The sequence below is a fragment of the Lampetra planeri genome, chromosome 52, assembly GCF_965212315.1.
Source record: "Lampetra planeri chromosome 52, kcLamPlan1.2.h2, whole genome shotgun sequence".
Classification (NCBI taxonomy): domain Eukaryota; kingdom Metazoa; phylum Chordata; class Hyperoartia; order Petromyzontiformes; family Petromyzontidae; genus Lampetra; species Lampetra planeri.
The window spans coordinates 1,708,444-1,734,676 of NC_136158.1; the positions used below are offsets into that span (position 1 = coordinate 1,708,444).

General features: G+C 46.8%; 1 protein-coding gene across 1 annotated transcript in view; it reads right to left on the reverse strand.

Annotated features, from left to right (window-relative positions):
- The window catches only part of LOC144734590 (neurexin-1-beta-like), a 530,465-nt gene that overhangs the window by 11,711 nt on the left and 492,521 nt on the right, over positions 1–26,233 (reverse strand). Inside the window, exon 6 of the mRNA XM_078616842.1 lies at positions 21,718–21,796. Coding sequence (XP_078472968.1) covers positions 21,718–21,796 — 79 coding nt within the window. The remainder of the gene's footprint in view (positions 1–21,717; positions 21,797–26,233) is intronic.

The following is a 26,233-nucleotide window of genomic DNA, read 5'->3' on the forward strand; positions in this document are numbered from 1 at the left end:
CCCCTACAACCCAGCTTAAATACACGCTCCAAGCCTGGTGGTGTTTCATTCAGGCGCTGTCTTTCCGACAGACCTGTTCTTCACCTGAGGACGGCTGCTTGCGTTGTGGCCGAAACGTCGTGAGAATTATTGTATAATGTAATATTTTTATTATTTTATTATTTCCCTTCTACGTGACTTTACCGAAAGAAGCAAGAAGATGAATGCCTGCAGTCACGAAAGCTTTAAATCGAAAAAAGCCCTGTTAAAGTCTACAGGAAAGGCTGGGAGGGGCCTTTTTGCCGTTGTCTTTGCGTGAGATAAAGCATCAAAGGCAGGTAGCGACCTGCTCGCACGAAGCAACGTTTATCTTGAGTAAAAAAATGAAATTAAAATTAATAAAAAATAAAATAATAAAAATCACGACGTTTCGGAGGCAACACAAGTCTCCATCCCACCTGATGACGGAGATTTGTGTTGCCTCCGAAACGTCGTGATTTTTATTATTTTATTTTTTATTAATTTTTATTTCGTTTTTTTACCTACGTGACTTTACCGAAAAAACTAAGAGTATGAATCCTTACAGTTACGAAAGCTTCAAATCTAGAAGTTTATCTTGGGTTTTCTTGTAAACGACAACTTTTTAATCCGCAATAGCCTTGGCATTAAACCAACGGGACCGGTGTCTTCAGACTTCACTCTGGTCTCAGCAAAGCCGATAAGCGGTGGGGGGGGGGGATCTTGACGCGCGCGAGGGTGCCCTAGAAAGGTAGCCCATTGTTGTGCCCTCTGCTGTTGCCCATTGTTGTGCCCTCTACTGTGCCCTCTGCTGTTGCCCATTGTTGTGCCCTCTGCTGTGCCCTCTGCTGTTACCCTCTGCTGTGCCCTCTGCTGTTCCCTCTGCTGTTGCCCTCTGCTGTTCCCTCTGCTGTGCCCTACGCTGTTGCCCTCTGCTGTGCCTTCTGCTGTTGCCCTCTGCTGTTGCCCTCTGCTGTACCCTCTGCTGTTCCCTCTGCTGTGCCCTACGCTGTTACCCTCTGCTGTGCCCTCTGCTGTTGCCCTCTGCTGTTGCCCTCTGCTGTTGCCCTCTGCTGTACCCTCTGCTGTTCCCTCTGCTGTGCCCTACGCTGTTACCCTCTGCTGTGCCCTCTGCTGTTGCCCTCTGCTGTTGCCCTCTGCTGTTGCCCTCTGCTGTGCCCTACGCTGTTGCCCTCTGCCCTTGCCCTCCTTTGCCTTTGTGCCCTCCGTTGTACCCTCCGTGTGAAATCACCACAGCGCTTACGTGCGCCCCCTCTGTCCACCACCCGCACCCAACCGTATTCCGGATGAGTCTCAACCGAATCGAGTCTCGGCCCGCTGAGCACTCGGACATCAAAACGTGGAAGCGCGGCCATTCGAGGCTCGGTGGTACATGTTCCATACGAGCTTGAGAGGAGGAGGGTACAGCGCCGATCAGATTTCGGTTTAAACGTCTCTCATCCGACCGCCGTGGAACGGGCGGAAGGTGGGAGGGGAGTCCTCGGGACGGATCCCATAATCTGGGTTCATCCCAGAAAGTGACTCGTTTTTTTTTCTGCGCAGCAAAAAAAAACATGCGGATGAAATTGGAGTTTATGGGCCGTTGGAGGGCATGACCGTTTCCTTCACCGAAATCTCCGTGCCGTGGTCTGTCCACTTCTCACTGCGCCGTCGCTGCGTCTTTCACGATGGGTCACTTTGTTGGGCTATCATTTGTGAGAGCCAGGTCGCTTCTGAAAAAAAAGTTCACACCGCAGTGGGCTTTGCCTGGTAGGATGGGGGCTGGTTCAGTTTAATTTGTGTGCGTTTGGGTGATTTGTTTACCTTTCTTGTACTTTGCACTGCTATCGTGTTTTTTTTTTATATTGCGTGTTGTTGTAACGTTCTTAGCCCGTGCCCCGACTGGACATATGTGAAAAAGAGCTTCATAGCTCATCGGATTCTGAACTGAGGTGCCTTCCGTCTCGACGTGAATTTGATGTTGGACGCTCGGTTGGATCATGCAACGGGTGTCTATTTGGTGTTTGAACATCTTAACACCCGTTTTATTGCCAGCAAGGCTAAAGCGTATTCTCATTGTTTCCCCCCAATCATTTTGTACTTGACAAAAAGGGTCCCTTCGATATGAATCATGGATCCCACCAGCGCCTTGCCGTGTTCCCTCCATCGCCACCATCCTTCTACTCCTCTCATTTTCTTTGTCTGGATAAGCGTGAGTAACAGGATGAATATTCTGTCACTCCTGGGTCACAATCACCCCTTCTTCGCGGCAGCGACGGAAGAAGCGCGGCCCTAAATGTGAAGAACGTGCCATTGGAACACGCGTTAGACAGCCCGCGTTAAACACGCCTGAGTTTTTTGTTTTTTAGGAACGAAGCCAGCGCTCGTGAACGAATGACAAGACCGCAAAATTCTAGATTTGAAGCTTTCGTGACTGCAATGATTAATTTTCTTAGGGTTTTCCGGTAAAGTCACGTAGGTATAAAATTAAAATTTATAATATCCAGGGCCTACCTTGGCTCCTCCCACCCTCAACCAGTATATATCAGAGGTGTGGACTCGAGTCATGTGACTTGGACTCGAGTCAGACTCGAGTCATGAATTTGATGACTTGCGACTCGACTTGGACTTGCATAACAATGACTTTGTCCCACCTCTGGTATATATACAAGGACTGTTTTCTTGGAATTTCTCTCACTTGATACAGCTATCGTGCTGTGACGGTTCCACCTGAAGACGGAAGCTTGTGTTGCCTCCGAAACGTCGTGATTTTTATTTTTATTTTACTTTTATTAATTTTAATTACAATTTTTTACCTACGTGACTTTACCGAAAAAACCCAAGACCGCAAAAAGTTTTCGAGGCGTCAGTTTCAGCGGCGCTGCGAACGCCGTTTGCGCGAAGTGGCATTCGCTTAAGACAACCAACGTGCATACAGAAACAACATTGCCGTAGCATGAAATCAGATTCGTGGAAATAAAAAAGAAAACCCGATCCTTTTGTCGTTGCGCCACCACCGCAGGAGGGTCTCCGCTCCGTCGCACCGCGTCAGCTCCGTTTGACCATACTTCACCAGTGGGGGGTGGGAGGGTGGCGGTATCGGACACGACTAGGGTTGCCACCCCCCGAGGCACGACAACAACAACAACAACAAAAAAACGGGGCATCATGGGGACAAGAAGAATAATGATGATGACATTCATAGCGCGCCACATTTTTGCAGACAAGTCAACAACTCAGAGGCGCGGAGCCAAGCTTCGGGCTGCTCGAAAGCCCTGAGCCAAACACAGATGGGGGAGGCCTTTAGATGTTTCTTGAAAGCTGTCAGAGTGCATTTCATGTTGTGGACAAGCAAAGGGATAGAGAGCTCCACACCGAGGGGGCGACAGCAGAGAACAGACGTGAGGCTCTAACAGCATAGTGTAATGTATAGTGCAATGTATAGTGTAGTGTATAGTGTAGTGTATAGTGTAGTGTATAGTGTAGTGTATAGTGTAGTGTAGTAGTGTATAGTGTAGTGTATAGTGTAGTGTATAGTGTAGTGTATAGTGTAGTGTAGTAGTGTATAGTGTAGTGTATAGTGTAGTCTGTAGTGTATAGTGTAGTGTATAGTGTAGTGTAGTAGTGTATAGTGTAGTGTATAGTGTAGTGTATAGTGTAGTGTATAGTGTAGTGTAGTAGTGTATAGTGTAGTGTATAGTGTAGTGTATAGTGTAGTGTATAGTGTAGTGTAGTAGTGTATAGTGTAGTGTATAGTGTAGTGTATAGTGTAGTGTAGTAGTGTATAGTGTAGTGTATAGTGTAGTGTATAGTGTAGTGTAGTAGTGTATAGTGTAGTGTATAGTGTAGTGTATAGTGTAGTGTATAGTGTAGTGTAGTAGTGTATAGTGTAGTGTATAGTGTAATGTATAGTGTAATGTATAGTGTAGTGTATAGTGTAGTGTAGTAGTGTATAGTGTAGTGTATAGTGTAGTGTATAGTGTAGTGTATAGTGTAGTGTAGTAGTGTATAGTGTAGTGTATAGTGTAGTGTATAGTGTAGTGTATAGTGTAGTGTAGTAGTGTATAGTGTAGTGTATAGTGTAGTCTGTAGTGTATAGTGTAGTGTATAGTGTAGTGTAGTAGTGTATAGTGTAGTGTATAGTGTAGTGTATAGTGTAATGTATAGTGCAATGTATAGTGTAGTGTATAGTGTAATGTATAGTGCAATGTATAGTGTAGTGTATAGTGTAGTGTATAGTGTAGTGTATAGTGTAGTGTAGTAGTGTATAGTGTAGTGTATAGTGCAATGTATAGTGTAGTGTATAGTGTAGTGTATAGTGTAGTGTATAGTGTAGTGTAGTAGTGTATAGTGTAGTGTATAGTGTCGTGTATAATGTAGTGTATAGTGTATAGTGTAGTGTATAGTGTAGTGTATAGTGTAGTGTATAGTGTAGTGTAGTAGTTTATAGTGTAGTGTGTAGTGTAGTGTATAGTGTAGTGTATAGTGTATAGTGTAGTGTATAGTGTAGTGTATAGTGTAGCGTATAGTGTAGTCTGTAGTGTATAGTGTAGTGTATAGTGTAGTGTATAGTGTAGTGTATACTGTAGTGTATAGTGTATAGTGTAGTGTATAGTGTAGTGTACAGTGTAGTGTATAGTGTAGTGTAGTAGTGTATAGTGTAGTGTATAGTGTAGTGTATAGTGTATAGTATAGTGTAGTGTATAGTGTAGTGTATAGTGTAGTAATGTATAGTGTATAGTGTAGTGTATAGTGTAGTGTATAGTGTAGCGTATAGTGTAGTCTGTAGTGTATAGTGTAGTGTATAGTGTAGTGTATAGTGTAGTGTATAGTGTAGTCTATAGTGTAGCGTATAGTGTAGTCTGTAGTGTATAGTGTAGTGTATAGTGTAGCGTATAGTGCAGTCTGTAGTGTATAGTGTAGTGTATAGTGTAGTGTATAGTGTAGTCTGTAGTGTATAGTGTAGTCTGTAGTGTATAGTAGTGTATAGTGTAGCGTGTAGTGTATAGTAGTGTATAGTGTAGCGTATAGTGTAGTCTGTAGTGTATAGTAGTGTTTTGTATAGTATAGTAGTGTAGTTTATAGTAGTGTGTAATAGTGTAGTGTATAGTGTAGCGTATAGTGTAGTCTGCAGTGTATAGTAGTGTTGTGTATAGTGTAGTGTATAGTAGTGTAGTGTATAGTGTAGTGTATAGTAGTGTTGTGTATAGTAGTGTAGTGTAGTGTATAGTAGTGTGGTGTATAGTAGTGTATAGTGTAGTGTATAGTAGTGTAGTTTATAGTAGTGTAGTGTATCGTGATGTGAGGCTGTAACAGTTTGAGACCCTGGTGTCCGAAGCAGATTTCGAGTGACGCTGTGTAGGATTCCAGAATGTAAAAAAATCTGGGACTTTTAATCCCCCCGGGAAGAGTTGCATATTTTCGGAGAAAAATCAACCTCAAAGGGGGGAGGAAAATCCTCGGGGGAATAAAAGATAATCAGGAAAGGTGGCAACCGTGTGCATGCTCGTTACTGACATGTTAGCCGTGGCCGGGAATCGAGACTGAGATTCCCAGGCTCGTCGCGACGCTCAGCACTACTCCGTCGCTCGACCCACTTGGGATTATGCTCATCGATTGAGTTGTGAAATGGGAGTGAGAAAAGCCCTGGGACGTTTAAGTTAGAGAGAGAGCGATTTTTTGTTTGAAAGTGTTCACTTTGGAAGGTGGAGTTTTTTTTCTTCTTTTTCTTGCGCAAGTTCCGGTGTCTGCCGAGTTCCAATTCACACTCGGGGCATCTGGAGATTTAAAATTTAAATGACACAGGCGTACGGGGGGGGGGGCGGGGGGGATTGTATAAGCCTACCCGCCTAACACATATTAAAAGCCCTATCTGTTAGTGTGAGTCCCAATACTCTTAGGCGCAATTGACTTGAGATTTGTGCGGGGAGAAAAGTTTTGACATTCGCCCAATGAGTAAACGGCCGGCGTAGTGTGCAGCCGACGACGACGACGACTTCTCGCACGAGCCCGTACGTCACAATCGTGAAGGACGCTGCCGCGGTACTGACGGTCAGCAGCTCGCTGGACTTGAGATCTAGGGGTCGCCGGTTTCGACTCGATCTCCCGGCGTGGCAGTTTGAAGCGTCGGGGCGAATTTCTTAACCCATTCCACCCCCGCCCCACCTCCCCACGGCCTGGGTCCATGCGGCGGTACAAATATGGAGATCAGCTAGTCGATCGGAAGGTCCGTAAGGTCCGTACATTGCGGGGTAAAGTGCGCACACTCCCAGCACTTCCAAGATTTCTGGCAAGTATGTATGTATGTTGAATTTATTTCGCACTGTGCGTGGCCAACTGTGCTAATCGGAGATGCGGGGGAAGGATAACGAACTAAACGCGAAAATCAGTTCTAAATTAATTAGTTTTCAATCTTGATTTGTCTGGCAAGTATGGAAGAGCAGGCCAAATAGGCTCAGTAGGAGTTCTCTAATGCTGACTTTAGTCGAGGTCCTACCTCTAGCAGTGGCACGAGCGAGTAAATGCATGGCTGCACCTTTGCCTTCTCACAGCCCTCTATGTCAGTCTACTGCTGGATGAAGGTATCCCTATGTCGGGTCAGTCATGGGGGCTACGTGACCATATTTCACCTCTCTGCGTCAATGCGAGTTGGCGGCAGGGGGCGGGTGCCCAGGAGCGGATCAGAATCACTCAAAGTTCAAAGTTCATGTATTAGGTATAGCCCTGTGAGCCATTCGGCTCTTGAATCGGGTGCAACCGCAACAAACAAAAAACAAACACATGAACAAGAAAACATCTTAAAGTGACTATGTGCAAGCAGAAAATCCAAGAAAAGACAGCAAAATATTGCAGAAAAAATCACCGTACACCAACCCTGTGCACTGACGTTAGCCGAGCCCGGGAATCGATCCGAGGTCATTGGGTTCATTGCGTGGGTCTGCTAGTCCACCCTAACACAGCTTCCCCCCAACCACTGCAACGGGATGTATGTTTTCAATTGATTTTACAGAGTTCGGAATTATTTCCCTAAGACTGTCGGAGAGCATTATTTCCGGTCGAATGCCGTCGGCTGTAATCCGCTCGCAAATGATCGGTATCCACTCCCAGGCAGAAATGATGGTCGCGTGCGTTTTACGCAATTAGAGTCCTACGTTTCAATTGCTCTACCTGCAAAATGATGCTCGCTGACAGCGTCGCTAATTGTTAGCGACCGAGATTGTTTTCCTGTTGTAATATGAGCGTCCGTGCTGTGTGATCTGCGGTCGATAACCATTTACATCTAATGCACGCTTTCCGCAGAGACACTCGAAACGGTGCCGTGAAAGGTTGAAAGCTCGGACTCAAAATGATTCAACGCGACGGGAAATATCGCAGTCAGACGATGGCGCGGCTTCATCGCCACAATCAGCATCCCTCTTCAAGCACTATAATAATGGTAATTATGATTAAAATGCATCTATAATAAGAATGATTATAAGGCATATTATTAAAGATGCCTCACCATAATAGTAATAATTATAGATGCCTTATAATAATCATTATATTGCATCTATAACAATAAGTATATATGCCTTATAATAATCATTATATTGCATCTATAACAATAAGTATATATGCCTTATAATAATCATATTGCATGTATAATACTAATTCTATATGCCTTGTAAAAATTACACTGGTCAACAAAAAAAAAACATTTTATTCTGGCCTGGACTTTTGCAGCTGTTTTAGACTAATTTCAGGGTGCTGATTCCAAATCTGATCTCAGATTTGCTCAATCACATCTCATTTTATGCTATCGGCATACCCCATTTTCATTGATTTTACCCGAAATTAACTCTGTCACTTATGATTGCAAGTTGTTGCGAGTCAGTGACTGCTTTAGTGTTAAAATATGGTGCTGTATTTTTAAGATAGTGTGTTTATAATATCGTTTTATGTAGATATCCACATTTATTTAATATTTTTCTTCTGCAGTTTTTATAAAAAATGCAATATTTGATATCTCAAAAACCTGATGTGATAGACAAAAACTGATGCCAGATTTGGAATCAGCACCCCAAAATTACCTTATAACAGTTGGAATACCTTATGCCAGAAAAAGTGTGTTGACCAGTGTTATTATATCGCTCTAAGAGGAATGCTGGTCGTTTTGGTGAATCCGAAACCACTCCGAACGCGACCTCTACTGCTGCCCACTCACACACTCCCCCGCGCCCCCACCTTCCACCCCCCCCACTACCCAATCCAGCCCCCCCCCCGCCATGTGTGGAGGAAAAGGCGGGGCCAGCACAGGAAGAGGCGTGGCCTAGAGGCGAAGGGGTGGGGCCTATAAAAGGAAAGGCGCAGAGAGCCCAAGGAGGGGGAAGAGACAATGGGGGTCCAATCGGGCAGGGGTGCAGATGCGACGAGTCCCACTGATACAAAACTGACACCTTTATACAAGGCATCATGTTTGCAATAACCACAACACAAGCAGTCAAATGCAAACAAAAAGAAACAACTCTGATGATGATAATGATATGCACTGTCCTTGACGTTGATTGGTCCACACCCGAGACAGCTTTTCTCAGAGCCTAGTCTCCATTGGTGTTGGATCAGAAGACGCCAAAAGGCGTACAACTCAAAAACAGCGCACTATCAGAGTATTGAGAGCTCGGGGTAAGCATTTACACTATGAGACCTCCTTTACCAGTGGCAAAATATAGTAGTAGGTTTTTACCCTTTAAACTGGTACATAACTGACACCTTTATACAAGGCATCATGTTTGCAATAACCACTGGTAAAGGAGGTCTCATAGAGTCCCACTGAATTGTGAGAATGGTTGGATGAACCCCCCTGCCCCCCCCACCATGCCAGCAAGTGGGTCTGTGTGGCCTGCCTCGTTTGTATGTTCGTTGAGTTTTCCGTTGGGTACTTCTCCACGTGGTGAGAAAACCGGAGTTATTGAAGACGCGTACTGTATGTACGTACGTACGTCTTTCGCACCGTACGTAGCCAACCGTGCGAATCGGAGGTGCGGGGGAAGGACAATAAACTAAAGATGAAAAGTAGTTCTCAAGAAATGCGTTTTCAATCTCGATTTAAAAGTGCATACCTCCAGTGGCATCCTAACATCAGAAGGAAGAGCGTTCCAGACGACCGCAGAAGCGCATATGAAAACACGCGATGCGGTGACCGTCTTTGTTCGATAGCTTAGTCAAAAGCCGCTGCCAACTGCTGCGAGGGTAGCCACAGTTCACGTCATGATGGTTTATGCTTATTGACGAGATCGCCAAGGTATGGTGGTTCATTTGTGGAAAGCACTTTTCTGTGTATGTAATGCTTTAAGTTTCAAGTTTGTTTCGTTTATCTGGGTGAGAACTCGAGCCTTGTTTATTTTTGCCTTTCTCCTTTGCGTGAGGCCCCTTGATAAATGGCATCTCATATGCAAGGGCTCTGAAAATGAGAATAATTTAAGAGACTAATTAATAAGACAGAAATAGATTTATAGTGTTCTCTGTTTATTGCCTAGGCGTTAATTTAATGCAGATATAAAAAAAAAGTATTAAGCATGCTGAGAAAGAAATAAGAGTTTTTAATCAAAATCAGTTTTAAATATGAACCCACGTTGGTTGAACTATTAGGTAATACATCTTCAAGAGTTTTGAGTAAATGCTCCCGTAATTTTAGAATGAAAATTACACAAATTTTCGTATGGGAACACTCCAAAGCATTGGACGCACCCACAGAGTGATGATATAGTACAATGAAATGTACACGATCAAAGATAGTACCCAATATAGACATTTTTTACAGGCTATTGGGGCAAGTCCCGTTAGCGAGCACCTACGAAGGGTGCATGAAGGGGACGGTGTTCCCAGCACCACAATCGGCCACCTTTGTCTCCCCAGAACTGATGATTACACACCGCACCAGGTACGCATGTGTGGCTGAGTGGACCTAGGAGAGGTTTGTACATTCATCACGCTACGTGGGCCGTCAGCGGGGGGGGGGGAATCGAACTCGAGTAGCCGGGTTCGCTGTGCTATGCACTGACCGCGACACGACCGCCCCACCACATATGCACACAAGAACACACACACACATACACACACGGAAATTCCAACACAAAGATGCCGTTTAACCTTACGTCAAGGCCGACATGACACACAAAGGGAGTGTGGGGTGTGGCCAGCAACGAAGATAAAGATCCCCCGTATAGCCTTAACAGACTGTAGGGGCAAGTGCTGTTAGCGAGCACCTATGAAGGCCGGAACGGTACACGAGGGGGTGGGTGGCCAGCACCACGCCCGACCGCCTTTGTTTCCCCAGTGGCGATGTTTACACACCGCACCAGGTACTCATTTAAGGCTGAGTCGACCTAGGGGAGGCCCAGGACCGGTTCAGATAATCGTCACTGGTGTTAGCCGTGAGCGGGAATCGAACCCGGGTCGCCAGGTTCATAGCGTAGCGCGCTAACCGCTACACTACCAGCAACACACACACGCACACGTGCGCGCGCGTGCCTCGGCTGCCTTTGTCTTCTGAGTTCTGATGGCCTTCCTATTGACACTCCACTGACCTGTGTACTCCTATTATTCTCAGTTGACACACCAAGGTCCCAGGTCAGCTAAAGATACCAATTGCCACTGGCGTTGTCTATGGACCAGTACTCCAAGCTGATAGCACGCTGGCTGAACGACACCGCTCGCCATACTTATTGTGTTGAGTTTAATGTCCTTCCCCCCCGCATGGTTGGCTACATACGCTGCGAAAGAAATTCAACATACATACGTGCACACATTTGATTTCTTTTACCAGGTATGGTCCACTGAGCTACGTAGTTCTTTTTCAGAAGCGACCTGGCCACACGTGACAGCTCAACGAAAGTGGCTTATCACGTGGAAGTTTATAGCAGCTGAATACTCTAAACGCGTGTTTCTAAATGTGGAGGGGGAAAACCGGAGGACCTGGAGAAAAATCCACGCAATCACGGGAACAGCATGCAAACTCAAAATATACAGCAGCAGGCGTCAGGTCCGAGATCGAACCCACGACCTCCTCCATACCAGGCGAGGCAGTTAACATCTCCTGGCCACCGTGGCCACTGAGGTGGTGTTCATCTCCTGGTTTCGAGCCCTGAGCCCAGTGGTGGATGCTCCACATGCCTACGGCAGGGGTGGCGAGTCGCTCCACAGAACAGCCACTCGTGATTGCTGACAAAGTGACACTCATTTGTTTTTCTATCAATCACAGAGCGATGATTGGCTGAACCACCTGGCCAGACCTCGACCAATCAGACCTCATCCATCGTCCTATCAAACCTCGTCCATTCAGACCTCATCCATCATCCATTCAGACCTCGTCCAATCAGACCTCATCTATTCCACGCCTCGGGCCCTCCCCAGCAGAGCTCGCCATAAATTGTCTTCGTGAATACCGGGCCCCGTCATAAGCAAATCTGCTCAATACTCACTCACTCACTCGAGCGCTGCTAATACATTTAGACCAATCAATTGCAGTTGCTTTTCGCAGATTTTTTTGAGATTGCCCAGAGGGGTCCACGAATGGCACACTTTTGTAAACCCCTCCCTGAAGGTGGCAGCAGGGCAAAGCCTCTACCATTTGGTTGGACCGCGGCCGCACTAACTTTCTACCCGCATCAAATTTGTTCAGGCGGCTAACAACAACAACAATCTACGCTAAATCAGACACGGGCCGAGCGTCTCAGGGATTGAGAATAATTAAGCTGACACTCCTGAGGATCTGGGCTTAAGTGTGTACGGCCACCCGTGCAAAAACTGGGCTCTCAAGTGTGGCGAGTTGATAAGATGCCGTTGATGTTCTCAGTCCAGTCACCAATGACTGCACAACCCCCCACCCCTTCTCCCCCCCCGCCCCCCATCACATTAAATGAGATTTTTCAATTAAATTGGCCGATTTCCAAGCTCTGAGACTTAAAAAAATAATGGCAGGGAAATGAAGATGTCCTCTCCCTTGTGTGGATAAAGACATCTTTAGAAGTGACTTCCAGAAGCAGTTCTACTTAGCCACCTCGAAGCATGGCCATTCGACAAACAGCGAGGTGATGCACTGCTCGCGCCGGAGTTCCCGGCATCAATATCTCCATCTCCGTGACACCGATGCCACCAGCACAGTCGGAATGTCAACGAAAAGCTGCAGGAGCAGCCCTGCAATGGCTTGCTCACACCCCCTGCTGGCGGAACGACTTCCCCAATTAGAGGGAGCAAACGGAGAGAATCCTGCACCCTCCATCTAGCGGGTGTTTTGGCCTCCTCTACTTCCACGCTGGATGTCTAGGAAGAGGTAGGAGGACACCCCAATGCACGCGACCCTGCTGATTGGCTAACAGCTGCTCGTTGGACAAAAACAACGTTGCACCATCGTTACAGCTGCCGTGCCAATCCATAACAAAGTTTTTTTTGGGTTAAATCGCGTAAATATAAATGTGTGTCGATGAACCCGCCACCACCCGATGCAGCCAATTGGTAAGCGTTGTCACGTGAACAAAACGTGCTTATTAGTTACTACTTCGGCACACCGGTCTGTGTTGGAGAGTAAACCCACAGCATTTACAACTCGGGTGTTGTGACGTTCCGCTGGTGACTACAACAACCAGCTGCATCAGGCGATGGCCAGAATTGTGGAGAATTCCTCCCGTTTCGGTCTTAAGTAATAGACGAGCAAAGGTGATGTCATCACTGTGAGGCTATCAGTTGCGAAGACCAGAGGGGGGCCGAGGGGGGGCGGCAGTTATTGTAGCCATATGAAAACAAAAAAACAAGCATTGTCAACACACCAGGTACAAGAAAGTTGCTTGATAAAAAATGACCTCTCAAAAATTAATAACAACGTGGTCGTCAGCTTCAGCTGTTGACTTACGGCGGTTAGCATTGTGCGCTCGTTTATTTTCGAACGGTGTGGTAAGGCGGAGGCGGGGGCGAGGGGGGGGTGTATACGAATCATACAAACATGTTTATTTGCACCATTGGAACTTCATTTGCCAGCAAAAAATATGATAATTGTTTTTTTACCCTTCTATCTGGCAACAAAACTGACACCTTTTTTTTTACAAGGAGTCATGTTTGCATAGACCACAATACCTGCAGTCATAATGCAAACAAAAAACATAACTCTGTATGCACTGTCCTTGAAGTTGATTGGTCTGTCTCGGGTGTGGACCAATCAACTTCAAGGACAGTGCATACAGAGTTATGTTTTTTTGTTTGCATTATGACTGCAGGTATTGTGGTCTATGCAAACATGACTCCTTGTAAAAAAGGTTTCAGTTTTATTGCCAGATAGAAGGGTAAAAAGCCAATTATCATGTTTATTTGCATCTATTATCACCTAAGAATGTTGTTGTTGTTATTGAAAAGTGCCTCCGCATATGCCGAGTACAGCTTGGGGCGACGTGCCGTCGTGATTGTAAGCGGTTGCATAATTCATTCAAACATAGCCTCCTTTTCCTGTGCATAAATTAGACAGTGGTTATGCCCTTCATCTTAAGAACATGCGTGCCCAGTACAGCTTTGTACTGCCTGCGAGACTTGGACGTTAAAAAACGGCTTAATAGAGACCAGATATTGGCACTTGAAATGTATTGCTACAGAAGGACACTGCTGCGTCTCAGCTGGAACCAAAGGGTGACGGACGCAGACTTAAGAAAGACAAAGAAGAAGACCTCATGCAGGCAGGCGGTGATGAGAAGCGAACCGGCACTATTTGGACACGTTTGTAGGATGGACAAGAACAGGAAACCATACTCTCTGGTTCTTTCGGCAAAGTCACGTAGGTTTAAAATGAAACAAATTAAATCACGACGTTTCTGGCGCAACACAAGCGTCCGTCATCAGGTGTGACAACCACAGCAAGAAACAACTGATGAAGTGGGCAAAAGGGCTGCTGTAACAAGAGGCTATATAGGCAAGAGAGGGGGGGGGGGAGCCAGGAAGGAGAGACAGAAAGGGGGGGAGGAGCCAGGGAGGAGAGACAGAGAGGGGGGGAGGAGCCAGGGAGGAGAGACAGAAAGGGGGGAGGAGCCAGGGAGGAGAGACAGAGAGGGGGGGAGGAGCCAGGGAGGAGAGACAGAAAGGGGGGAGGAGCCAGGGAGGAGAGACAGAGAGGGGGGGAGGAGCCAGGGAGGAGAGACAGAAAGGGGGGAGGAGCCAGGGAGGAGAGACAGAGAGGGGGGGAGGAGCCAGGGAGGAGAGACAGAAAGGGGGGAGGAGCCAGGGAGGAGAGACAGAGAGGGGGGAGGAGCCAGGGAGGAGAGACAGAAAGGGGGGAGGAGCCAGGGAGGAGAGACAGAGAGGGGGGGAGGAGCCAGGGAGGAGAGACAGCGAGGGGGAGTGGAAAATTAAAATTCAAAGTGTGTTGTGTCGGACAAATGGCAGCGATCGGAAAGAGAGGAAGACCCAAGAGAGAATGTCTTGACAACGACATCGTAGGAGATTAGGTGCCAGAAAGATGTGGCCACTAAAAACATAATAAAATAATATAATAAAAGATTGTATAATGTTTTATTTTATTTATTTTATTATTTCCATTCTACGTGACTTTACCGAAAGAACCAAGAAGATGTGGCCACTACTTGAGCGTGTTGGCACAGTAGACGGAGGAAAGTGGAAACGAGTGATGAGATGAGCAAGTGACACCTACGGGCTCTCTGCCCATGGATCGTGACGATGATGACGATGACGACGACGATGATGACGATGATGCTCTTTATCCGCCGCGTGCTGTAGATCGTGCCGAGCACTAAATTTGGGCCATCGCAGTGATTAAAAAATATAACGTTGGGAATTTTTGTCGGAATCCGAATCTTTATTTGTCCGGGAGAAATCCGACGATCTGCGAAGCTCTTTCGTTAGCCGTGGTTATCTCACGATGCACGTCCGCGATCCACACAAACTCCAACACGGCGACGATTTGCGAAGACGTGCGGTCGGCAGTTGCCTTCGACTCTGAATGAGCAGCACCACCGTCGGTCGACCGGTAGAGGTCGTGTGCGTGGTGGGTCACGTGTGTGTACTTCCTCTTTTTTCCAAGACGTCTGGCCAGCTTGGAAGAAAGAGTAGGCCAAAAACACCCTCTAGAGGGGCTGTGTTATGCTCCCGAGATTCGGAAATGTTATATTTACGGCTGCTTGTGTTGTGACCGAAACATCGTGAGAATTGTATTTTATTAAGTTTTATTTTTTATTATTTTAGTATTTCTCTTCTACGCGACTTTACCGAAAGAACCAAGAATATGAATCCCTGCAGTCACGAAAGAAGCTATAAATCGAAATTTACCTATCAGTATAAGAATGCATTATGTTGTCTCATTTTTACCATATTGTTTGTATTGTTTATTCAATTCCCGTGCTGTTTGCGCAACTTGGCCTGATGAATTAACCTACGTTTCACATAAGCTTATAATTTGAATATAATTTTGGAACTCCGGTCATCCATACAAAAGCGGCTTTTGGCTAGCCATCGAATACAGATGAGCACAGCATCACGCGCTTTCAGATACACTTCTGCGGCCGTCTGGAACGCTCTTCCTTCCGATATTAAGAAGCCAATGGAGCTATGCACTTTGAAATAATCTAAATTTAAAACTAATTTCTTTATAACTGCGTTTTGTGTTTAGTTTGTTGTCCTTTCCCCGCACCTCCGATTAGCACGATTGGCTACGTACGGTGTGAAACAAGTTCAACGTGCGTACGTACATACGCGTCTTCAGAAACTCCGGTTTTCCCACCACGTGGATAAAATACTAAACGGAGACCTCAACGAATATTTCAAGCAGGACATTCCCCCTGAAAAATTCTTTAAGGCTCACCAAAGCCCTCCCGGGTAAAGGAATTAATCAAAAGCATTATTAGTGTCAAGTTACTCTATCTCAGTTTAGTTTTTTTACAACCCTAAAACACACCGACCTCCCTTTATCCACTGCTGGATATGACGTCTTCCCTGCGCTACGTTGCTCGCGAGGGTTGTTTGACGGGACAGGACAATCACGGTGGTCACTCTGGGTTTGGTACAGGGAGGTACGGGGGTAGCTAGGGCTGGTGCAGACACTTGCTCACCGCTGATGCTGGCCGTCGCCGGGAAATTGAACTCAGCTTAGCCGGGTTGGTACTGGTAGGAACCACCTGGTTCCACCAGCCCACAGGGGATTATTGTGTCCGTCCGTCCGTCCGTCGTGCATTCAAAAATGGGAGGGGTGGGGCTGGGTGGAGAGGGGAGGGTGGGGAGGTTCTGGGTGGGGAGGGGAGGGTGGGGTGGGGCTGGGTGGGGAGGGTGGGGCTGGGTGGGGAGGGTGGGGGTGGGAGGGGCTGGGTGGTGGTGGGGAGGGGCTACGGTGGGGAGGGTGGGGCTGGGTGGGGAGAGGCTGGTCACCCCGTGGTGCCCTTATAAAACTCAACGTTTAACCTACTCACGCCGGCTTGTGCCCGCCCTCACAGTCGGGCATATTTGCGGAATACACCACGCCGCCGTTGACCCTGGCCATTGACCGAGCAACCCAACGTTCCTACCAGCTCCCTCCGCAGGAATGTGTTTATCTCGTAGCTACATCTCTTCACCACATTCTGGTCCCCACAAACACCCCTACAAGAACCAATAACCAACCTATCATGAAGTATGTTAGAGCAGCTCCCATAACTGCCATGGCCGACACGGCGAGGGGAGGTCTTCATCCGAGCAGTGGATGGATAAAGGGTTGTGATGATCATTAACACACTCATCATCTCTATCATAAATGCCCACTGTAATCCGGCAGCTGTTGAGCCAGAGACCAACACGAGCTCGTGTGATTACGGTGCTAAACAGATGTGTGCGTGATTTTGTGCTAAATGTGTACTTGGCATATTCTCTTGACTGCCAAGTAGAGAAAAAAACAGAAGGAGGCATTAGCCGACGACGGAGGGATATCCAGCAGTAGCTGTGCTCTCATTAAGTGACGCGTGATTATTCGCGTGAACTTCACTCATTGACTCTTACTCCCATGCGATGGACCCACCCCTCCGGTTGACCAAACTTGATCGCGTCGTCTCATCGACACCTCGCACTCTGTCCAGACACTTTTGCACGTTGCAATTCTATTGGGGGATTTTGCGTTGTCCTGCCGTGGTCTGGGACTGTTGTTTTTGTTGAATTGCTGCCTTTCCCAAGCTTTGCATTTATTGTTGAAACATAGGCAGGAAATTGGATGCTTTTGCAAATTTGTCCGTATATGTTTTATTTATATGTCACTTAGTGACTTAATTCTAGATTTGAAGTTTTCGTGACTGCAAGGATCCATACTCTTTGTTTCTTTTTTCGGTAAAGTCACGTAGGTAAAAATAAAATAAAATGAAAACAACTCAATTAAATCACGACCTTTTCGGGCACAACCCAAGCGCCCGTCCTCAGGTGGGGACAAACAGCGAAAAAACAATCGCTGAATTATGCCTAAGAAATGGCTGTGACGAGGGATTATATAGCTGCGAGGTGGGGGGGCAGGGTGAGTGTGGGGGCGGGGCATGGGCTAGGAGGTGGTCATGGAGTTCAAAGTGAAGCTGTTGGCTCGAAACAATGGGCTGGGCGCGAGCCTAGAGTTCAAACTAAAGCTATTGGAGAGTGATGGAGGTGAGCAGGGTTGGGAGTAAAAAGATGCGGACGATTCTGGGCCTTGTTTGGGGTCTGTGATCAGCAACGGTGTTACACAACTACAGGAGATCATCGATTATCCGGCGCCTACGGAGTGGGCAAGCCGAATTTTCGAAAACGCCGGATAATCACCAATCATCATGATTTAAAAGAGATTATTTTTGCGCATTCTTGGATGACATTATGTTTTTTTGCGTGTTTTCAATTTAGTTTAATTGGCACACATAATCATACAAATAGACATTAAATAGCCTTTTAAAAGTGACTGTATTTACTGTACTTACCACTCCAATCTCGAAGATTCTGCATGGGGCAATGTGCATATAGTGCGGTATTTTCATTGTTTAAGTTATATGTAGTGTATAATGTACTCTATATAATATTTGACGTTAAATCAAGCGCTGCTATTTTTTTTTGTCAAGCATACGGTGCCAAAAGCCGGACTGGGTACAGCCTTAGGAGCGGTTTTGCCGGTCCGGGAACGCCGGATAATCGATTATATTATCCGGCATCGCCGGATAATATAATCGATGATCAACTATATACCCCTTCCATAAAAGAAATACGAAAAATTTCACTGCCAATAGCCACAACTGATTTATATTTCGCTCCGACGTGTGCATTTACTCCTACTGCCCGCCATTAACATATATACGGCACGAACATTCAAAGCGATTCCGTAAAGGGCATATCTCTCAGATGCTGTGCGTTTAGCAGATGCTGCACAGTTTGGGAGTGGAGCGTGCATTGGCAGCCTTGCGGCAGAAAGCCTCTGCGCTCCCATCGCAGACGCGCCAGCTAAGGGTACAGCAGGAACACACACACACACGGGGGATGCTCGCTCTCTGTCTGTCTTCCCTATAAATCGCTTGTTCTTCTCTTTTTTTTACAGAGAGAGAGATGATTTTACTTTTGTTTGAAGAACAATAAATGTCTCAAGTGGCAGGAATCAGTGAGGATTGTATGTCACGTCAAAAAACTTACCCCTCCCACCCTCCAAAATAAATATATTTTTGCTCGTTGAATAATATTTGCACTGCCGCTCAAGGCGGGGAAAGTTACCGCGGGTCACATGAAACAATGAAGCATCGCGAGCCCACCCCAGGACATCTTATTGTGCCTTTTTCGCCTGCGAAATAGAGGATGACATAAAGGGCCTGCGGATCAATCCCTTCAAATACGGCGGCGGATGTTATCTTCTTTGCGAAAAACATTTCCTTTCGAGGAATAATGAGAGAGAGAGAGAGAGAAAAAAAAATACCGTGGCAAACGAAGAAAGAGAAATATTTTTTGGTTTACTTTACAACAACAACAAAAAACCCACCACCCCTCTTGCCATTTTATCAATAAGCATTCATTACTTTTTCGCGAGGCAACGCTGGGGATTCGAACGTTACGTACCGGGGGGGGGGGGGGGGGTGGCGACGTTGCTCCAAGCGGGGGCATCGTCGTGGGGGGTTTCGAGGCTTGAAACCCCCCACGGTCGTCATGGTTCGGACAAATCTCGCAAAATTTGTATCGACCGTAAACGCGCGCCACCGTCTGCTCCACAGCGCGCGTTCAAACACCAAGTTGATGCAATTCGAGAACTTAACAAACACACAAACCAAAAAAAAGATTGGCCACGTGGTTTTTGCCGACGTCACGATACAAATTTGCCGAACCGAACTTGAGGAAATATGAAAGCAAACATCGCCCACCTATGGCTAAACTACCGCAGATCGAACCATGTGCTATAGGATAATTGATAATTGGTTTTTTACCCTTTTATCTGGCAACAAAACTGACACCTTTTTTTGCAAGGAGTGATGTTTGCATAGACCACAATACCTGCAGTCATAATGCAAACAAAAAATATAACTCTGATAATGTACTGAAGTTGGTCCACACCCGAGACAGCTTTCCTTAGAGCCTAGTCTCACATGGTGTTGGACCAGATGACGCCATGTGCCCTTGCGTTGCAATACATGGCACAGTAACAAAATGCACTCATGATTTGATTTGTTCGTCAGTAACTGCGTGCGTTCCGTGGGTTTTTGTCTTGGCGTATAATTATGATATTGGCCCAGTCTGACTGCTGATTGTTGTACGGTGTGCGTTGCGCTAAATCGCAAATCTGCAGAATGGATATAACCGCACGCTATGGTTGGAAAGATTCACCCTTCTACCGCCTCCCGCAAAATATCTCCCCGTCCGGCACAACACATCGCGACGGCCGTGGGGACTAGTCTCACATGATTTTTCGATTTAAAGCTTTCGTGACTGCAGGGATTCATCTTCTTGGTTCTTTCGGTAAAGTCACGTAGAAGGGAAGTATTACAATAATAAAACTAAAACATAACAAAATAATTCTCACGACGTTTCGGCCACAACGCAAGCAGCCGTCTTCAGGTGGAGAACAGGTCTGCAGAGTCTGCCTACTCGACAGACCTGTTCTCCACCTGAAGACGGCAGCTTGCGTTGTGTTTTATTTTTTAAATCCTTTATATTAAGTTCACTTGCTTGCTTAGGACCGTGCAAATCTTTCGGTCGTTTTTTAACCCATTTCCCGTGATCCAATCGAGCTGACATTTTCCACACAGACTCGTTGTGCGTGACAATTAATGTTCGTGAAAATTTTTTCCCAAAATTTTACACTTTTTAGGACAATTTTTTTGTATTTAATGACCAATTGCTTAATGGTGCAATGCAATCATCTGACGCATAGGTGGCAGCCATCTCAAGCCAGAGGACGAGAGGACTCTAGCCGCCACGCATATAAAGGATTTATAGTGAAAAACTTTGTTTTTACGGGTTATACTTGTTATTATTTTATTACTTCCCTTCTACGTGACTTTACCGAAAGAACCAAGAAGATACTCTCACATGCCTTACTCAAGCCTACGAACCACCGAGAAGACGTTCGCTGAGATATTACGCCCTCGGACCGTGCGTGCGTGAGCTGAAGAACCCTCCTTTCAATCAGCGGGCTGATGCCTCGTTCGCGAACGCAATGCTCTCAACGCGATCGATGCCACGGCATCGGAATCAGGAAAACGCGGCGCAGATATTGACACTCGCAACGTTTTCACACGCGAGCACCATTTGAGATTTCAAAGCGTTTTTCCAAACGTTCTTGCATCGCAGTTATTTGGCGCTGTTACACACCCCCCCTCCGCCCCCCCGACATTTCACCGCCCGTTTCTAATACGCCTGGCGTCGTTCTCGTAGTCACGTTAACGTGGAATCGCCCGTATGTTCGCAAGCTTCCAGAGGGCTTGCAACACATGGCGCGCCAGGTGTGTTCGGTGTGACGGCACGCTCCTCCTCCTTGTGATTGTAGCGGCCACGTGACTTTCGAGATTTACCCGCCGCGCATCGAACATAGCAAGCTGCGCGCACAAAGGCAAAGATCACCCGGGTAGCCTACACAAGACTGCTGACGCACGTGCTGTCAGGCAACACATATAGAACTATTGAAAAATAAATCGTGTTTATTTGACCGGTTAAGGCTCACTGAGCTGCGTAGTTCTTTTTCAGATGCGACCTGGCCACAAATGATAGCTCAGCTAAGTGGCTTATCACGTGGACATGTCTAGCAACCGAATGAATACTGTCGATTCTAAATGTGGAGGGATAAAAACCGGGGCACCCGGAGAAAAATCCACGCGACCACGGGGAGAGAGAAACGCGGGGAGAGAGACACCGCAAACTTCAAATATACAGCAGCATGCGTCAGGGTCGGGATCGAACCCACGACCTCCTGCATACCAGTGGAGGTCGTTTTTTTTTAAAGTGTAAAACTTTGACAAGAACGCGGTGCAAGTCACAAACCGTAACAAAGTTGTGGTGGTGGTGGGGGGGGGGAGTACAGAAATGTCGCAGAACAAAGACGGAACTCAGTGCTCCTGGGTTCTGGGAAGGTGGGGGGGATTGCCCTCTCTGCCCCACTCACGCAGGGACCGTGAGTGAGAGCGTAGTTGTGTTTTTTTTCTTTAACATGGGGAAGGGGAAGCCAAGGGAGAGGAGCGAAAATGAAGGGAACAAAAGCGGTGGCGGGGTAGAAAGGGAAACCAGGCGAGGTAGTTCACGTCTCACCTGAGCTGGGCTGACACTCTTCAAGGTCCTCGTCGTCAGAGGGACACTCGGCTGAAGAGACCACCACGTCGTCTGTGATCTGGGATTGTGGGAGGTGACAAGAGACAGTGGCCATGAGCGGATGAGTCAACGCGGAGTCATATTCTTACTTGATACAGCTATCGTGCTGTGACGGTTTCACCTGAAGACGGAAGCTTGTGTTGCTTCCGAAACGTCGTGATTTTTATTTTATTTTTATTTTACTTTTATTAATTTTAATAAAACATTTTACCTACGTGACTTTACCGAAAACAACCTAAGAATATGAATCCTTGCAGTCATGAAAGCTTCAAATATAGAATTAAAGCGGTGTGTTCACGCGTGAATTATTGTGTGCGCTGCACAGACGAAAATTACGACAAGCCCTTTTAGACGTAGGATGTCGCAGCTGCGCTGGACGGCACTCCGGCGTGTTGTCCGACGTTTCGCTCCAGGTTCCGGAAGCTTCTTCAGGAAATACATTCAGGAAAGCCTCGCTGAATTTTAAGCACTATTTTTTTTTTGTAGGAGTGCAATTATGAATGTACGTCTCGTAGGAAGAAAGCAGATTATCCGGAGAAAGCCAGTGCGTATGAGGGAGTAACACCTAAAGCCACGCACGGATACGTTGAAGAATTCCATTACTGTGCTTCCATCTGCTTGCCACATTAGCGGGGGGGGGGGGGGGGCTCATGGGAGGTGAGGAGATAGCCACGTGGAGTCATTGGCGGGATGGAGCCGCTACGTTTCACGAACAACGGTGCGGCGGTATGACCGCACGGCGCCTCTCCACGGGTGCGTTTCTGCCCGTCTCGTGCCGCGCGTTGCTCGGGCACAACGCCCGAGGATTCCCCTCCGCTGCGTGTTGGGCACCTTCCTTCAGGAGCCGAGAGGAATGCTCGGCGCGAAACGTCGGGCGCGGTGCTGGACAACACGAGGCACGGACCGAGAATCGGGTTTTTTTTTTGCTGTTCCCCCCCCCCCCAACATAGTTGGTGATCCAGCTTTGGGGTAAGAGGTGGTTGGAGGGTTTTTTTTTTGGTCAATGGGTAATGAGTTGGAAACTTTCTTTGAGACTATTGAGATTATTTTGGTGGTTTAATGTCCGAATGATGGTGCCACTTTGTTGAGCTATCATTTGTGGTCGCTTCTGAAAAATAAGTTGATACCTCAGTGGGCTTTGCCTGGCAGGATGGGGATGGTTTAGTTTTATCTATATGTGTGTTTTGGATGATTTGTTTACCTTTCTTGTACTTTGCACCACTATCGTGTTTTTCTATTGTTTGTTCTCGTGACGTTCTTACCCCGTGCCCCTATTGGACATCTTTAAAAAAAGAGCATTATAGCTCATTGGATTCCTGCAGTATAAATGCATATTCTGATTCTGGGTTATGATCTCGCCCTGCCTCCTGTGTGTCTCCAGTAGCAGCACAGCAGCAGCAGCAAGCGTAGCTTTCGATTGCCTGTTGCATGCCCACAGGAGGCATTTATTAGAAAAAAAATTAATCGGGCAATAAAAACAAATCTCTCGCGTGGCTGCCCCTTTTAATTGCGTGGATGTGGTGGGGCAATCGCGCATCTTCGTGGCTGATTTGCGAGTTTCAATAAAAAAATACTCTTACAACCTACAGCGCACACACGCACTCGATCTAAACACACACACACACAAAATCGCCGTTGGTGCACACCAACTTAAATTTAGTTACAACAAATGAAGATACAACTAGCCTCTTCAATTATATCCGATTTGCACTGCTGGGGATCACCTAGAACGACGCAAGGCTGTGTTGCAAGCCCCAACGCACTTCAACACACCCCACTTTGCTAATCCACTGCACTCAGAGCCAGACTTAAGACTTTCTCTCCAACGTCTAGTGCTGTTGGAGCGGTTTCGCTGCGTCCTTTCTCAAGAAATTCGCGTTTTATTCCTGGCTGAATTGTGCGAAATAGTTTTAATTGGATCTTACCGGGTTTCCATTGAACGATTTAGTTCAAAAGAGTGCCGCTTTACACAATATATATTTGTTGGTAAAATCAACAGGTTTGATAACGTCCTTCCGACTATCGCATCCATTGCACGATTTGTGATAAAAACAAACTGTTGAGGCTTTTACGAACAAATTAGGACAGCGAATGAGAGAAAGACACACGGTTAAGATATACCCATTATGGATTCCGTTCAATCGCCGCTAACTCGACATCAGCAGGCTACTGTAAACAAAAATAACAACACAAATCAAAGAACACGACTCGTTCGATCGAATCAACAGCAGGCGAGGAGGCGAATTCGCACGCTGCTCCGAACATGACGCACAAAGCGCACAGAGCGTGTGATGGATTCCATCCAATCACAGGCAACTCTGAAAATCGAGCAGAGCACGTGACTAATGTCATCCAATCACATGCAGAGCTTATCAGCACGCTGCTGCGAACAACAATGGCGTAACATCACAGTACACCGATGCCAGGCGTGGCAGTTAGAACAAAATATTGGGGTTTGGAAGATCGAATATGAATTACACTTACTCCCCTTGGACAAATGAAAAGATGTAAATTTAAGTGAACTTCACGGTAACCCCCCGTTGTCTGAGAGTCATTGGTGACCATGCTGAGACCATAGAACCGCCACTGCAATTCCGCCTTTTAGAAGTATAAAAAGTCACAACCGCCCAGATATCCGATGAATTTGTTACGAATTCTGGACCGTGACCGGATGTGTAAACGAGATTTAAGACGTTTTTTTATGACGTCTCGTGGTTTTCCCCATCTCTCGTCCCCTGTAAGTTTCGTTCGCTCCATGAAACCTCGCGCACGGTCAACAACAACAACAACTTCCCTTCCACGAGACGTGCAGAACCACCACCAACACCGGATTAGGATGCTCGCGCACGCAATCCAACGTTGCGCAACGTCAACACTGGAATGGATTTTAGTCGGCGATTCGACGCGTCGTTTCCATGCGTACTTGCCGGACATGGGGTTCCGTGATAATTTTTTTTTAATTTGTACAGCGGTGGCCAGCATTTGCGGGCTCCAATTACAGTCACAATTGTTGCGACGCTGCAGAAAGAATCGTGAGAGATGGCAGCGGCGTGGAGAGGGCCTTCATCCAGCAGTGGATTGACCACGGCTGATGACGACGATGACGGTGACTGCAATTTATAACAAATGCAACTATTACGAGTGTATTCTTAGGGAATTATTACGAGTGTAATTAACCCCCAAGTTTGCAAACTACAACACAGCCTGGTTTAATCAAGGACATCTGCGTGGATTCCATCCTGACTTTTCAGTGTTGCTGGCTCATTGCTCCGAATCCAGTAAGGCGAACCTCCTGAGAGACCAACAGAGAGTGGGACAGAGCGAGAGAGCGAGCGAGACAGAGATAGCGAGCAAGAGCAAAAGACACAGCAGAAAAGCGAGGGCCAGAGAGAGAGAGCGAGCGAGAGATAGGCAATGCAGAAACCTGAACTTGAACTCATAAAATCCAGCTTGACAGCTCATTGCTCTGACACCTGCACCCTGGACCTCACCGAGCCACCCACTCAGATTCTCCAGTACGAGCTGCAATTCTGTTGCCGTGTTCACAGCGCCAGGCCCTCACCGCTGAACTCCCTTGCTCTGTGCGTGTGTGTGCGTGTGCGCCGTGGGGAGCGGTAGCATAGCGGAACGCGGTCACGCGAGTTCGATTCCCGCTCAATGGCCAACATCGGTGACGAAAATCTGAGTACCTGGGTGTAAACATCGCCACTGGGGAGACAAAGGCGGCCGGGTGTGATGTGCCGTGCTGGCCTTGCCCCAACAGTCTGTCAAGGCTATACGGGGGATCTTTGTCTTTGTTTTGGCGCGCGCGTGTGTGTGCTGGAGCGAGCGCTTTCTCTTGCAATTGTGATTGCACTCTGTGTGTATGTGCACGGCAGTGGGCGAGAAGGGTCCAGGTCTAACAGTCCAGAGATCAATGGGTGCACCAGGTCGTGGAAATTAATAGTTTCATTGTCTCCGTGTTTGTTATATATATATTTTGGGTCTGAACCTCACTCCGAAGGTTAGTTTTTTTTTTATTACTTTCAAGGTCTTGAGCAGACGTGTGATCGATCGTGGCTTAAAAACTCGGGAACGGTTAGCCATTCGAAAAAGAATGTCATCCCCGGTGACGAGGAAGACGGCGAGAGGATTTTTGGTTGAACAGGAACTCGGAACGGTTGGGTCCTGTTTCAGAAAAGGGTCTCTTCAATGCGCTGTGAAATCACATCCCCCACGACCCGCACGGCGTGGGGAGGCCCTCATTTAGCAGTTGATTGACTAAAGGGCTGGACGTGTACACGTATTAGTATTGTTATACATGTGTTATTTTTAATGTACTCTACCACCGATTAGCATGGTTGGCTTTGTACGGCGCGAAAAAAGTTCAACATTTATTATTTTACTTGGATACGCACCGAATTTCGGATAAATCCGAATAAAAAAAGTGTATGAAAATCAGGCCTAGAAATTACAT